We start from the raw sequence: 14,334 nt of genomic DNA, 5'->3' as shown, positions 1-14,334 counted from the left end.
GGGACCTTTCCCTGGTAGCGCCATCCCCTCTTCCAGACCTCCAGATGAGCTCATTTGTACAGAAGGGCAAGAGAAAAGAGAGGAAAAAGGAGAGGAGGGGGATGGGAAAGGAGAGAGGAGAAGGGCAACATATACACGTGGGCAGGAAGTTCTCTTGGGGCAGAGGCATTGGGACCCAGGTAATAGCTGCATACACTGGCCGGTCTTGGGAGCAGGGGACACTCTAGGTGCTCTGGCAGCTGTTTAAATACTCATCCACCCACTTATGTCTTAGTCCACATTTGCCCTCATTCACACATGTGTTCACTCACTCACCCATTCATTTGCTCACACATAACAAGGCATCGGTCGGTGTCTGCTTCTGTGGTTTTTACTCCAAGGCTGCTGACCACTGAGGGGAGGCAACAGCCCCAGCACAGGCAACTTGCTGTGCCCTCCTCAGGGTCTCCTTAGGGAGCCAGTGTGCTGTGCAGCTTCAACACTGCTAATGACTCAGGCCTGTGACAGAGCAGGAGTCCTGGTGCTTTCTGCTGTCAATCCAAGGACAAAGCTGTCAAAACAGCATTATCTGTTCCGCAAAACAGAAGCCGTCCCTTGTCTGCCACCACATTCCAGAAGGGATCCAACCAGCTTCACCGCCAAACATCCTATGTTTCTCCCACACATCAGGCACAGCCCCATGTCACAGGAGAAGCTTGTGGGTAGAGCCAGTCTGGCTTGTCTAAGATAATAGTAGTTTGAATGCTAGCCCATTCTTCCTGCATCCCAGGGCTGGTTTTTCAAGCCAGAGAGTTTCCATGAGCCAGGCTGGGACACTCCTCAGCCTGGCTTAGGACAGGGGGCAATGCTACAGTCTCCCTTGGGTCTTCATGCCCACGGAGGTCAGAAATCACCTTTCCTGACCTTAGTCCCCACATCCTGGGACTGACTCCACAGGTGGTTTCTGCTCCTGACAGAGGAGCTGGACCTGACTTACAGCAGACCTCTAGTTTCAGGCAGGGTACTACAGTATGCTGCTGCAGAGGGACAACCATCACTTCCTCCCAGGAGCAGAGGTTACAGATGCCAGAACCCAGCATTCAGAACCAACTTCCAGTACATGGGAACTGAATCCTTGTGAGGACAGCATGGAGTCACAAGAGGGTGGCTAGAAGCCATTTTCACCATGCATCCCCATTGGAGACAGGACTCTGGCCTGGCTGGGAGGCCAGTACAAAGTTTTGTGCCCATTTGCACTAAGACAGAAAGGACATGAAAGTACATGTATGTATGTACATGTGTGTGCATGCAAGACAAAGCCCATGAAGGTAGGTGTATGTCTAGAATGGGAATCATGGTCACAGCTGGGTACGGTGTGGGCTCTGGGCCAGATGCCCTAGTTTCCTGTCCTTTCTTAACTGTCTGGGACCCTATGCAGGTGCCTATTCTCTATGGTCTTGCTTGAACAGCCAGCATATGCTTCCTGAGCTTCAGAGTGGCCTGACGGGGGGGGGGGGGCTGAAATGCTGCCCAAGTCCCTGAAAGGGCTCCCAGAAGGTCATGCAAATGAGGAGCCAGCACCACATGGTTTTTGTCTGAGACCTGAGGCCCATTCCACCTTCATTCACCCTCTCCCCTGCTTCATCCCTCAGAGGCTTCTGGGTCTTTGGCTCCTGGCAGGGTTGAACATTGTGATATCGTGGGCCAGAGGAGTGAGTCCCATGGAATTAGTGGGGGAGGAGAGTGAGCCTAGGCAGACAGGGCCTGGGCATCCCTGGAGCATGCGAGGTTGACACAGGGCACCTCTCAGGGGCAGATGGGGTTGAGTTGGTGAGGAATTGAGAGCAGGGCAGCCAAGAGTGTTGAGCTACCTCGAGCTGTATATGCCAGGGTCCCCGTGTTTTACCTCTTCCAAGTAGGTGGATACAGAGGACAAGGTAGGGTCTAAACATCTCAAAGCCACCAGGGAACAAGGACTAAGCCATGGTGAGCGCTGGGCAGCCCCAGGAGGCACCCAGAGGAGGCTAAAGTTCCCCTGGGGTCTTAAACGCCCATGGAAAGGGATCTCACCAGAACACGTGATCCTTGGTCACCCGTTCCTGTAGAAGCGTCCACTTCTTCCCCAGATCAGACGACACATACAGCTGCAGGACAGACAAAAGAGAGACAGAGCTTTGGCAGGGAGGTCTGAGTGACAGTGATCTGCTGCAAGGCTTCCCCCAAGGGATGTCACTTTTGTCCTGCAGGCACAGAGTTGCAGGCCAACCACCAAGGGCTGAAACCAAAGAGGGGGCCCCACGTAGAGGTCTTCTCACTCAGGCTGGCTGATAGGTGAACTCTTGGGGTGTCTAACAGCAGCTGGACAAACAACAAACACCCAAGGGTCCCCAGGGTGGGTTCCCTCTACCTTTCCAGCCTGGGTTGGCACACGCAGTCTGGCACATTCCTGTGGGACCCTGCCTCTTCTAGCCCTTCTCAGGACTCCCCTGAGTACAACTCCCTCCGTGGGACACTGCTGCACAGACCTTGGTGACCCTTTTGGACAAGGAGTGCTGCTGTCTGCTGGCAGCTGAGTAAGGGGCTATCGGCTGAGGGTGACAGGGCATAGCCAGTGTGGGTTGTGACTTAATTCTCTCAGGCAGGGTCAGGGGGAAGTTTTGAGTAGCATGGCATTGACTTCCTGTGGGCCAGGTCCTCTGCCTGTTAGGATGGGGCAGTGGGAAGGACCTGATGGAGACAGACTGGCTTTCTCTCCCTCCAGTCCCACTCGAAAGCTGGCCAGCTTAGGTGCCCAGCTGTAGAACATAAAACCCAGGCATGCATTTGCTACATGAGAGACATGGTGAACCCCAACATACACCTCCCTCATTCTCCTATGTCCCTGGCCCTGCAAGCTCATGTTTTTATTGAATGTTATTCATGACAAGTCTTCACATACTGAGAGAGTAGGCATGGATGTAGCAAGTCCGTCACCACTGTCCCCAGGGCACCTTTCACTTGCATTATTTCATGGGGTTTGTGGGTGTCTCGTAACTGTGCCCTTCCTCTGTTCCTGGAAACATGCGGACACTGGCAGCCCCTTTAGTCCCACGTAATTCTGCATGTGGAAACCTGTCTCCATCTGAACTAGGTTCAGAGCCATGTGGTATTATCTGTTACTTTTAGCTGATGAGGGAGGTTGGATGGGAAGGAAATTCCTGCCTGTGGCTTTTCTCCCTGTGCCTGCGTGATGCTTGGTTTCTTCACCCACCAAACATCACCCCTGGCAGTGACATTCTGAAGGGGAGCCTGTGGTTCCAGGCACGGTTTCTGTCAGAGCCCTTCATCCACAGCTGCAGGATCATGCCTGTGCTCCAGGCTCTTCTAAGCTTCAGTTTCCTGTTTTAAAAACTACTCCACATTCCTGCCTTAAAGAGGTGTGGTGGGATGTCTCAGTCACCTCACAAAGTGGTAGCATCTGGACAATGCGCAGTGGAAGCCCCTCAGCTCTGAACAGTGCACTGGGAATTGGGCCGGGGTTTAGAGCCCCAGCTTCAGGCTCACCTCCTTCCACTGCTTTTCCCAGCTCCCTGTAGCCTTGGTTGCCTGGGGCACTCACTCGCCTCGCTCACCTTCTGCACCACTGCCAAATGCATCCTTGTCTTCCAGGTACGCCAGTGAGTTTTCTGAATGAATGAGCACATTTGGCCGTGGGGCAAGGGCTAGCTAGAAAGGGCAAGAGATTAAGTATTTCTGGCTTGGTGGGCTGAGTGGTCTCTATGGGAATGCTCACCTCTGCCTTTTGAGCAGAAACTGAGAGAGTGCAAGCTAGACACAGAAGCATGGCTGGATGCCAAACAGCTTAGCAGGTAGCTGGACATTATGCTAGGACACCTGTTCTGTTTCACATGATAAGAAAGCATTGCCTTCCACTTGTAAAAGGACTTTTAAAAAGGGAGTTTTCTTCCCTAGGAGGACTGAAGGCCAGGCAAGGTCCTCTTGTGCCCTGTGAAGCCCCTGGACCCTGGCCTGGCATGGCCTAAGGCTCGACAACTACCAAGGCACATGACTCACTGTAGCTGTGATCTATATCAAACACTGTCTCACTGAAAGTCCACACAGACACAACTCAAGCCCACACAGACGACACACACCCTCATGCACATACACACTCACCAACACAACCATTAGAGTAACAGTTTTTCTATCTTTACAAGATGAGAAAACTAAGGCTGAGAGAGGTAAGTACATGGATCTGTGTAACACAGCATTCACTCAGAGCAGCAATTCCCATCTCACAGACCCGAGTTCACAGTACTATGTCAGTGGTGAAGCAGTGTCCCTAGGAAGGATGGCTGGTCCTCTATGGTCCTCTCTCTGGGTCATCTGACTGACTGGGAGCAGCCTCTTTCCATCTCATGACTCAGTAGATCCATCTGCAAATTGGTAGAATATTGATCACAGCCATAGCCAGTCAGTCAAGAATACAAGTGTTTAGGGACCTGGTGACAAAATTTCCACATAAATGAGTGGCATTATCATTGTTATCACCACAAATGTGCTTGTGTTTATGATGCTCATCCCAGAGTTTTATGGAGCCTTTCTAGTTCATTCTCAAGGGGGGCAGTGATTTTACTATCTGCCATCAATTGCTGCAGAAACAGAACACTTCTGCTTAATAAAAGATAAACATTGAAAATAAACAATAACAAACATTGGAGGGACACCGTAGTTCCTGTAGCTAAAGTCAGCTCCAGAGGGTATATCTCAGGAGGGTGGTGGAATGTGTTTTTACGGCATTGCTTCCCTGAGAAGGTGAGAAAGTGCAGCCAAGGCAAGGAGAAGATGATATCAGCAAAAATGGATCCTAAGAGTGCACATCAGTGTCTTACATATGAGGCCAGTGGGGCAGCAGCTCTGCCCTGGGCTGTGAGGGCATCACTGTTAAAGATCCTCAGTTTTCATCCCTCATTCCTCAGAATGCCTTGTCTTCATAGGTGGGGACACTAATGCCTGCCATTGCACTGACTCCCTTGCAGCTAGACTGCTGGGTCGGAGGAGGAATGAACTCACAGGGTTAAGAAAGCCAAAGCAAGATGAAGCATTTTCCTTCCTTTTGGGGGGTACTTCTGCTATCCAGCATGTTCCAGAGGGCATGCTTAACTCTGGGGTGCAGAGGCAAATGTCCACTCTGCTTTTACATAGCTGCTGGGGATCTGAACTCAGGTCGCCATGCTTGTACAGAAAGCACTTTGCAGACTGAGCCATTTCTCCAGACTCAGAACATGTTCTTGACTGGAAGAGGGAAAAAAGTAAGGGAAAGCAAAGCAAGACAAACAACGTGAATCTGACCTTCTCTTACAAGCTATTAACCACAGCTCTGCCAGTGAGCAGGTCCACAGCTCACGCCCAGGGAGATGAGGCTCTGGGTGATGAGTAGTCCCCAGAGAGCTGGGAAGGAGGGCCTTCTGGTCCTAAAGCCTTGGGAGCATCCTAAGACTTGGAAGAAATATATATTGGGTGTTATCCAGGAAGCTTGGCCAGACTGCAGTAAGGCTTTAGATTGTGTCCCAATTTATGATAGTGAGAAAGGAAACCCCAAGTGAGACAGAGCCTTTGTCAGAGCAAGGGCAGACACCTGGGAAGAGGACAGAGGTAGGAGAGGAAGAGGGGAAAGGTGGGGGGATGGCAGAGCAAGGGAAAAGTCAAGCAGTGAAAAACTTAATCCCGGACTTGTTGCACGACTCTGTCTGTCCAAAGCTGAAACTGTGTTCTGTTCCGCTCATGTGGTGAGAACAGCATGCTCCCCAGATAAGAGTCATACGGAACCTGCACCCTAGTAGTCAGAAACCACATCCAGAGGATTCCAGAAAGACCTGGCAGAGTCCCAGCTACCTGAAGACCCAGGACCAATTCCCAGTACACTGCTCCGAGCCAGGGCCTTTGCGATGCCCACCTCTCAACACGGTGTCCAGATGCCTGACTAACAGCAGGTTTGTAGAGTCAGAGTTGGCACGAGTCTACTACACACTCAGCTTCTTGGGCATCTGAGAGAATTGACAGACCACCAAGCCCCCCTCCACCCACAAACGCAAGATGGCCATTACTTTCTAATTTCCCCAAATCTCTCATTCCTTTTATAACAGCAATTAAACCCTTTTCCTCTCCTTTCTTTCCTTGTCATCACAGAAAGAGCCAAGGAAAATAACCAAGGTTTCAGCTCCATTAATTTTTCAGGGCACCATAAATTAAAGAGCAATTGCAACACAGTCAATTTCTTCAGGAAAATAACTCGCCGTAGCTGCGCTTTGGTCTAATTACATGGAAGGCTAAGTAGCACTATTAATACCCAGAATGGTGTGCAGCCCTGAGGGAAAGGGATAGGAACAGACAGGCAGCCACAGACCAGGGACGGGAGACAATATGTGTTAGGCCTTGCCAAGAAATCTGGGCTCTGGGTAAAGCTGGGCTTGGCCACCACCCTTCTCCACTTGGGGCTCTTACCCGACTGATCCCTGTTAGTAGGAATTTATCACTGACCCACAAGTTCATTCATCCAACCAAATGCTACCATGGATGGATCCATCCATGCATGCATCCATCGATCCATCCACCTACCCATCCATCCATTTCCTTACTCATCCACCCACCCATCTTCCCATCCATCCATCCACCCTTTCCGATATCCATCTCCAATCATCCACCTTCCACCCACCCACCAATCCCCCATCCATCTATCCTTTCCTATGCTCATTCATAATCTATCAACCCAGCATATATTTTCAGCAAACACTTAAAATTAAAATGGTGAAATATAGATCTAACATGGCTACCTTTCCAGAGCTCAGCCCTAGTTTGTGTGATCTGGAGACTGTGATCAAACACTTCAGAAACATATAACTGCGTGTTAGCACCAAGGAAGAGACACAGGACCCTGGAAAAACATGGAAGTTGGGACCATGCTGTTGTACTTCAGTTACATATGTTCATTAATCCAACCAACTGCCTGCCATCCATCCATCCATCCATCCATCCATCCATCCATCCATCCGTCAGCCTGCCCATCTATCCATCTGCCTATCCATATACTCAACCATCCATCCATCCATCCATCCACCCATCCACCCATACATGGATAGATCCAATAATGGATTTATGCTGGCCATCACATCTGTCTCTCTCCCAGAGGCTGCTGAGTATTAGTTTCCATTGGCTGTTGTTCTGGTCTCTGGCTGGGTACAGAGGCAGGAGAAGAGCTTGGCTACCAGGCAGGGAGGGGCTGTGGTTCTTCTTCCTGCTCCTCTCCCTGATATCCACAGTGGCAGGCACTGCATAACTGTCACCAGGGCCAGATACCCTTCCCGGGACCATTCCTTTGCCTGCTATATGGTATGGTGGCAGGCTATCCTTCCATTCCAATACAGGTATATTCTGATCCTTAGAACTTGTGGTGACCATGCCCTCTTATGGCCACAAATGGCTTTCCAGAAGTGTTTTTAGGGTATGGGGATTATCTGGTGGGCCTGGGTGGAGTTGGCCTCTGTTTTCATGAAAGACAGGGACTTGGGGAGGGTTCAGATATGTAATCATGGACATAGGTACACCAACGATGTTCACAAATGCCTGTAGGGGGCATTCTAAGGATGGACAGAGACTTCACCAGGCTGTCCTGGAAGATACAGCAATGCCACTTTAACCCAAGCATGCTGGGTGGCGGTGGCACATGCCTTTAATCCCAACACTTGGGAGGCAGAGGCAGGCAGATCTTTATGAGTTTAAGGCCAGCCTTGTCTACAAGAGCTAGTTCCAGGACAGGCTCCAAAGCTACGCAGAGAAACCCTGTCTCAAAGAAGCAAAACAAACAAACAAAAAACAAAGCACATGGTGACCACCAGCTCTCCCTAGAATCTCAGAAACACATAAATTCAGCTCAGAGTACTAATTTTACACTTCTGGCCTCTAGGTCTGTGGAAAAACAGATTTCTGTCATTTAAGCCCCCAGATCTGTGGTTACTGGCCACCATGGCTATCATGTAGTAGCCCCCCCCCCATACACACCTGAGCATCTACTAGCCTGAGGCAATGGAGGGGAGGCAGAGAGCCCAGCACCCTTTAGGATCTCCATATCCAGCTCACAGGCCTCTGTGTGCCAAGGGTCATGGCCACCTCCATTTACTGTAACACACACCATCCATGTGAGACTCCCCGTGCTGATAGATGGCCACGTATGTGTCAATAAGGGCAACATTGAGGTTCGCGCCTCCCAGGTCAAGCAAGGCTCTGCCTTGTCAGCTGGGGGTTCAGAGTGCCCTGATAGGAAAGCGGCTTCTATCCTGATATTTGTCTGGTTGGGTCGTGTGACCTCACATCCCATGTCCTCTTACCTTGCTGTCCTTGGTGTAGGCAAGAACCTTGTCCTCCTCCTTTGGGTGGAAGAGGAGGGTCTCCACGAGGAAGGGAACGGGATACTTCTGGAAGGTGGTGCCTTCGTCGGTGCTGAGGAAGAGGCTCTGCTCCCGGTCACCAAGGGACGAGCTCACCAGGATGATCTGAAACACAGAATGTGAGGCTGAAATCGGGGTCACTGCTAAGAGGGCTGTTCTCTCTTACTGCCCCCCACTCTTTCATGGAGACCCCAGCAGGCCCCACGGCAGAGCTGAGGCTTGACCTGGAATTTTGAAGTTCAAGGTGTCTGCCATACAGGAGACAGCTGTGGGTATGTGGGAAGTGGGTGATGGGAGTGGAGGTATCTGCCTGAAGAAGAGAATGATGAGTTAGATGGGGTAACCTAGAACTCAAAGGTGGGGTGAGGGGCTGACGGGGTGGGAAAGCTACTGCAAGATCACCACATCCGACTGACTAGTGTCCCCTGAAAAGATGTCTCCACACTCCGCCCTGGGAGAGCGAGGGTTGAGAGCATGTCCTGCTCTAAGACCTTCCATGTTGTGTAAACAGTGGGTTTGGGTCTCTTCTTGGCCTGCAGAGGGTCCATTTTACCAGCTGCATTTGGCCCCATGTTGAGCACAAACACAGAGGGAGATGACTGGGCATGTGAACAAGACGACCTGGCCAGCGAAAAGATCTATTCCTAAAAGGCAGACAGGGGTCACCCTTGAGACTTATCAAAGTAAACCGCCCCCTCCCCCAGAGTAAATGAACATATTAAATCATACCAGGACAAACAGGCCAGGGATTTATCAGACACAGCAGACTGAGGAAAGGGTGAAACACCCTTACCTGGACTCTGGAAAGAAGAGGTCACCTGACACCATGATGGTGACCTGTCCTCTGACTCATGTGAGCATCAGGAGCATAAAGCCGAGAACTCCCAAGTGTCTTGAAGGCATCGGCTTAACTCGGTTCCCGTGGTTGAGACGGTCTACTCCGACTGCCGTCTCCCCTCCCTGCCTGTCTGTTCGCCCATACGACCTGACATCTGTTCATCCTCTGGATCTGGTCCTGCCCTCCGCTTCACAGTTTGTGTTGTTCTGCACCTCTTCCCTGAAGTGTGACTGGCTCGGAAGCTCAGCTCAGCTCTGAGCCCGTGGCTGACTTGGCAGCACAGCCCCCAGCGTGCTTCATTATCTTGTTCGCGATAATGTTCGCGAGTCCCCCTTCCGCCCCCGTCGGCTGTCTGCTTGCCTCCAGCTAGATCTCACAAACTCCTTGAACTCAGCTGCGGCCTCTTCGGTCCTCTGTCACCATGCTGTAGCCTCCTGTTTCAGTGAGGGTTTCTATCGCTGTGTTAAATACCATGATCAAAAGCAACTTGGGGCGGGAAGGGTTTGTTTCAGCTCACAACCCTCCGGTTGCTCCAACACTGAGGGAAGTCAGGGCAGGAACTCAAACACAGGGACCAGGAGGCAGGAGCTGCAGCAGGGGCCTTGGAGGAGGGCTGCTCACTGGCTTGCTCAGCCTGCTTTCTTACAACACCCAGGATCACTCGCACAGAGTTGGCACCACTCACAGTGAGCTGAGCTCTCTCGCATTAACCATTGGTAGAGAAGATTTCCCACTCAGTTGAGGGTCTCTCTTCTCAACATAACCAAAAGGAAATGAGGACAAAAACATGTGCACATGCGTGCACATACATCTGTGTGCTATGTGACTGTGATCTGGGAGTTTATATTGGTGATTAAGATTGACAGCTGGGCGGTTGTGGCGCACGCCTTTAATCCTCGCACTTGGGAGGGCAGAGGCAGGTGGATATCTGTGAGTTCAAGGTCAGCCTAGTCTACAGAGTGAGTTCCAGGACAGGCTCCAAAGCTACAGAGAAACCCTATCTCTAAAAACCAAAAACAACAACAATAACAACAAAAATTAGAATAAAGAGTCAGTTTTTACCTTGACCAGCTATCAAGGGATTCAGCACTAGTTGGCAATTGCGGCCAATAGATTTACGGCGGCCTGTGAATTGAATACTAGTCAGTATGTTCTACGTGAAGGAAACAAAACGTCCGTCCATCTTCCTGACGTAGCCGTCACAACAAGGACTTTACACAACAAGGAAGCTTGGTCACTGGTGACAAGTGCAGGACCTCAAGAGAAGGCCATCCTAGACTTAGGGTAGGTCCACTGGCAGTGTCCCCATAAGAGGAGACAAGGGCACAGAGATGTGGACATGGGGCTCCTGGACACATGACGTTAGAAGAGGCAGAGAGCAATGGTCCCCTGAACCTCCTAGAGTGGAATCCAGCACACCCTCCCTTGGATGCCCAGCCTTCACCCTGAGAGAACAGTCCGTACTCAGCCCTGTCACATACATCCTTAGCTCTGGCAGAAGGTCTGCCCAGGGTGACGGGGTGGAGGACATCTGTCTTACAGTTCCACAACATGAATTTTGTTCTGCTGGAGGCAGGTGCCTGAGGGGCTCACTGGAGTGGGCCATTTGGGGGGCTGGCAGCTTGGTCTTGTGGGGAATGCCACGTCCCTTTGATGTGCACACCATACCCCTCTGTGCTGCATCTGAGGTGACAGGAGACCCACAAGCTGGATGAACACCTCGCGTCCTGTGTGGCTCTGAAACTAGCTAATGAAACTCCATGACTGCAGTGGTCTCTGGTTCCACACTGTGTTCTGCCTCATCAAAGCCTCCCAAGAGGAAGTCACCATGGTACCCAGTTTTGTGGTGTCCAGGACCCTCAGAGAACCCTGGTGTGAGGCACCACCTTTTAAACTTTTTTATGCTGCAGAGTCCTCATGGATACCTTCTCCTTTGGGCTTCTTGGGACTCCCCTCTACTTCATGGCGTAGCCAAGAGAGGTAGCCGAGATCCTGTTGTCACACTGTGGGTCACAGGAGGGCTTCAGAGTTGAAAGGGGCAATTGGAGAGCTCCTTACAAGCCAGACATTAGGGTCAGGAGGTCTGGGTAAGCTGGGAAAGTGACCCCACCACACAGCATCCAGGCGAGGAATCCCTGCGGTGATGGCAGTGACACGCTCTGCGGGGCACTATGGTGGGAAAGACCCTCTGCTGGGCCTGGCTGGGAACCAGCATAGTTGAGCAACACACAGCTCCAGGAGGGCGCAGGGCAGAGACCAGCCTCTGTCTGGATGCTTCCGCGATGGCCTTTCAGAGGTCAAGCTTCTCTGGAGAAAACAATGAAGGACCCATGAGGATCAGTGGGCTGCACAGAGCGCTTGCTCCGCTCTAAGTGAGCCGATGATAATCCCATCGTGTCTTCTTTCCAAGGAATCTTAACGAGCTCCCTGGGAACATTAATTAGTCTCTTCCAGCATAAAGCCCACTATCTTTGTTCAGGAAGGCATGGGAGAGACTCTCTGTAACAGAGCAGAGATGAGCCTGCGCGTGCAGAGGAGCAGGGTACCTCAGGGAAGGGCTGCAGAGGGGCACTGAGAACGGATACAGGGTGGGAGCCGCGGGTGATGGATTCTGCGCCCTTCGTTACAGTGACTGGGTTATAGGAAGCACGTGGCACTCTGCATTGACAAGTGATGTGGCCGCAAGCAGGAATGAGTGACAGCAGAGAAAACCAAAGGCCACAGAGGAAGCCAGAGCAGAGGTCAGTTTAAAGTGGAGACTTAGGATTCCAGATTTTACTTAAATAAACTTATTTGTAATGGTTCCAGGTGGAAGATGTGCCCACTGTCACAATAAGGGCACAGAGGTCTACCGATTAGTAGTATCTAAACACCACACTGGGCTCAGATGCTGCTGACTGCCTGGTTCTGACCCAGGACCTCATATCAGACACTGTGTGATTAGTTGGTCAGGTCTTCTTGGATCCCGTTGGGGACATTTTTAGCTTCGCCTGCTTCGATTATGTGGCTGTGGGGAGGCCTGCAGACTGGTCCCTCCAGGGAGCCTCAGCGTGTGTGTTTTCCATATTCGCCTGTGATCTCCCAAGAAACACCACTCCGATGGTATTCGCTCAAGATCACAGAGGGAGGCACAGTCACCAGGACACCCTGTGGTGCCTGTGCCCTGCTGGCAGGTGGCCTCTGCCAGGCTCCTTTGCTGTGGCTTGCTTGTCTGTCCTCTTTGGAGTGGGATGGCGTCTTGCCTCCGAGGGTGAAACAGCTATGAAGTGACTGGAATTTTGCACTAGAACTGGCCGCGCCTCCCCTGCTATTTACTTAATCATTCAGTTATATCGCCGGGGGCTCATGAATATTTATTTTACACTTTGCATTGTAATTCATAAACTGTTTTCCTCAGAGCATCCAGCTGGAGCTCTCAGGAACTTTCAGCTCCTCCCTGTGTCCCTCTGGCACATCCTTTTGTCCTTCCAAAGATAATTCAAACTATGTGTAGACACCTGGACAAGAAGAAAAATGACACAAGCCACCTAGAAGCCCTGTGTTGGGCTCGCCAAACACCCACTTAACATCCTTTCTCCACCCCAGACTCTGGGTGGGTGCACCCCTGGTTTGGCCAATCTTCTTCCCAGAACCCATACGCCCCTCATTAAGGCTCTTTCCCATGATGCATTCTGATGCTGCAATTGCTTGTCACGGGCTTCCTGTTTGGATTGCGTGCTCTGAGCAACTCCTGAGTTGTACCTCTAGTGACCACCAGCACAGGTGTGGGTGGGGTTGGCAATAGTTCCATCCTGGGATAGGGGATATAATGCATGCAAGGATGAGAGGAAGGCTAGCCCCACCTCCACGTGGACTCCCATAGGAGCCTGTGTTTGTTTTTCTCTTTGGGAGAATATCTGCATGAATATTCAAGTAGCCTAGAGGCCAACAGCCAGAAAGTCTCATTCACTTCTTCCTCCTCACTGCTCCTGGTAGCACACATTAGTGAAGGCTCATTCATTCATTCATTCATTCTATGGCTAATGAACTATGAGCCAGGGGGCCTTCTCTGAGGAGGTGCACACAGGTGGGCCTTGAATGGGTAGATTTGACGGGCAGACTAGGGTAGTCCAAAGTCCCTGGCCCACCTCCCATCCCCATCCCAGGCTCCTGTATCAGTCAATCACCCTAGTTCTGTATTTCTGCAGTGGGCTGAGACGATAGGCACCTTGCCTTTCTGGGCATGTGCTGCTCCCTGCACAGATACCCAAGAGGATGGAGATGCCCCAACTCTGCCAGTAATGACTGAGATGCTGACCTTGAACTTCTACCATGATTCAAGACCACATAGGAACAACCCAAAGCTTCAAAAGTTCTTGAGCGCAAACTCCCAGGCAATGAAGCCCTATCTGCAGGTAGCCCCACACCTGTCAACCTGTGCCCCAACATCTGCTTGTTAAATAGCTTCCTGTCCACCAAGGCTCTCTCCAGAGACTGCCTCTTCTGGAGACCCTCCCTGGTTCAGAGTCAGTGAGATTCCCTGACCCTCACCCGGAATCACCTGCACCACTAACCTTGTGACCCCTTGTGCTCTCTCCAGGGAAGCCCCCCTACAGCGTGGCAGAGCTGGGTCCATCTGCTGTAGCCACATCCCAGCCCAGACACCTCAACCGACACCAAGTAGGTGCTGGGACTTCATTACTGAGCAAGAGCACTGGGCAGGGGCCACCACACCCTCAGGTGGGCCCAGGGCTCTGTCTAGGTGACCCTGGGGTGAGAGGTACAAAGGGCCCAATAATCTCACCAGGGTCTAGTTTCAGCCTTTGGGCTGGGAGAGTGAGCCAGGAAAGAGTGGGGGTGGGGTGCTGACAAGGATGGGAATACTGGGGCAAAAAGCAAATCAATTAGTAGCTCGCAGGCAGATTGCACTTCCAAATTGAGAGGCAGACTCTATTTTCAACGGTGTATTTTTACCGCTTTCTATTCTGGGGGAGACATATGGTACCTGAGCTAGGTCCTGGGGGCCGTGAGGCTGGGTTTCCTGAAATCAGAGGCAACATGTTCAATCATGCTGTTGAAATATCTGACACGTTCCTTTGACTGATGGCTGTGCAA

General features: G+C 51.4%; 1 protein-coding gene across 2 annotated transcripts in view; it reads right to left on the bottom strand.

The window, feature by feature from the left end:
* Sorcs2 (sortilin related VPS10 domain containing receptor 2) overlaps nucleotides 1-14,334 on the bottom strand; it is a 373,938-nt gene that overhangs the window by 52,991 nt on the left and 306,613 nt on the right. For both annotated transcript variants that reach the window (XM_050141233.1, XM_050141234.1), the window contains exons 4-5: nucleotides 8,343-8,507; nucleotides 2,050-2,123 (exon numbers count right to left, since the gene is read on the bottom strand). In XM_050141233.1, coding sequence (XP_049997190.1) covers nucleotides 2,050-2,123; nucleotides 8,343-8,507 — 239 coding nt within the window. The remainder of the gene's footprint in view (nucleotides 1-2,049; nucleotides 2,124-8,342; nucleotides 8,508-14,334) is intronic.

This window comes from Alexandromys fortis, unplaced genomic scaffold (assembly GCF_014885135.2).
Source record: "Alexandromys fortis isolate MF-2015 unplaced genomic scaffold, M_Fortis_MF-2015_v1.1 scaffold_7, whole genome shotgun sequence".
Lineage (NCBI taxonomy): Eukaryota > Metazoa > Chordata > Mammalia > Rodentia > Cricetidae > Alexandromys > Alexandromys fortis.
This window is presented reverse-complemented; position numbering and strand designations above follow the sequence as displayed.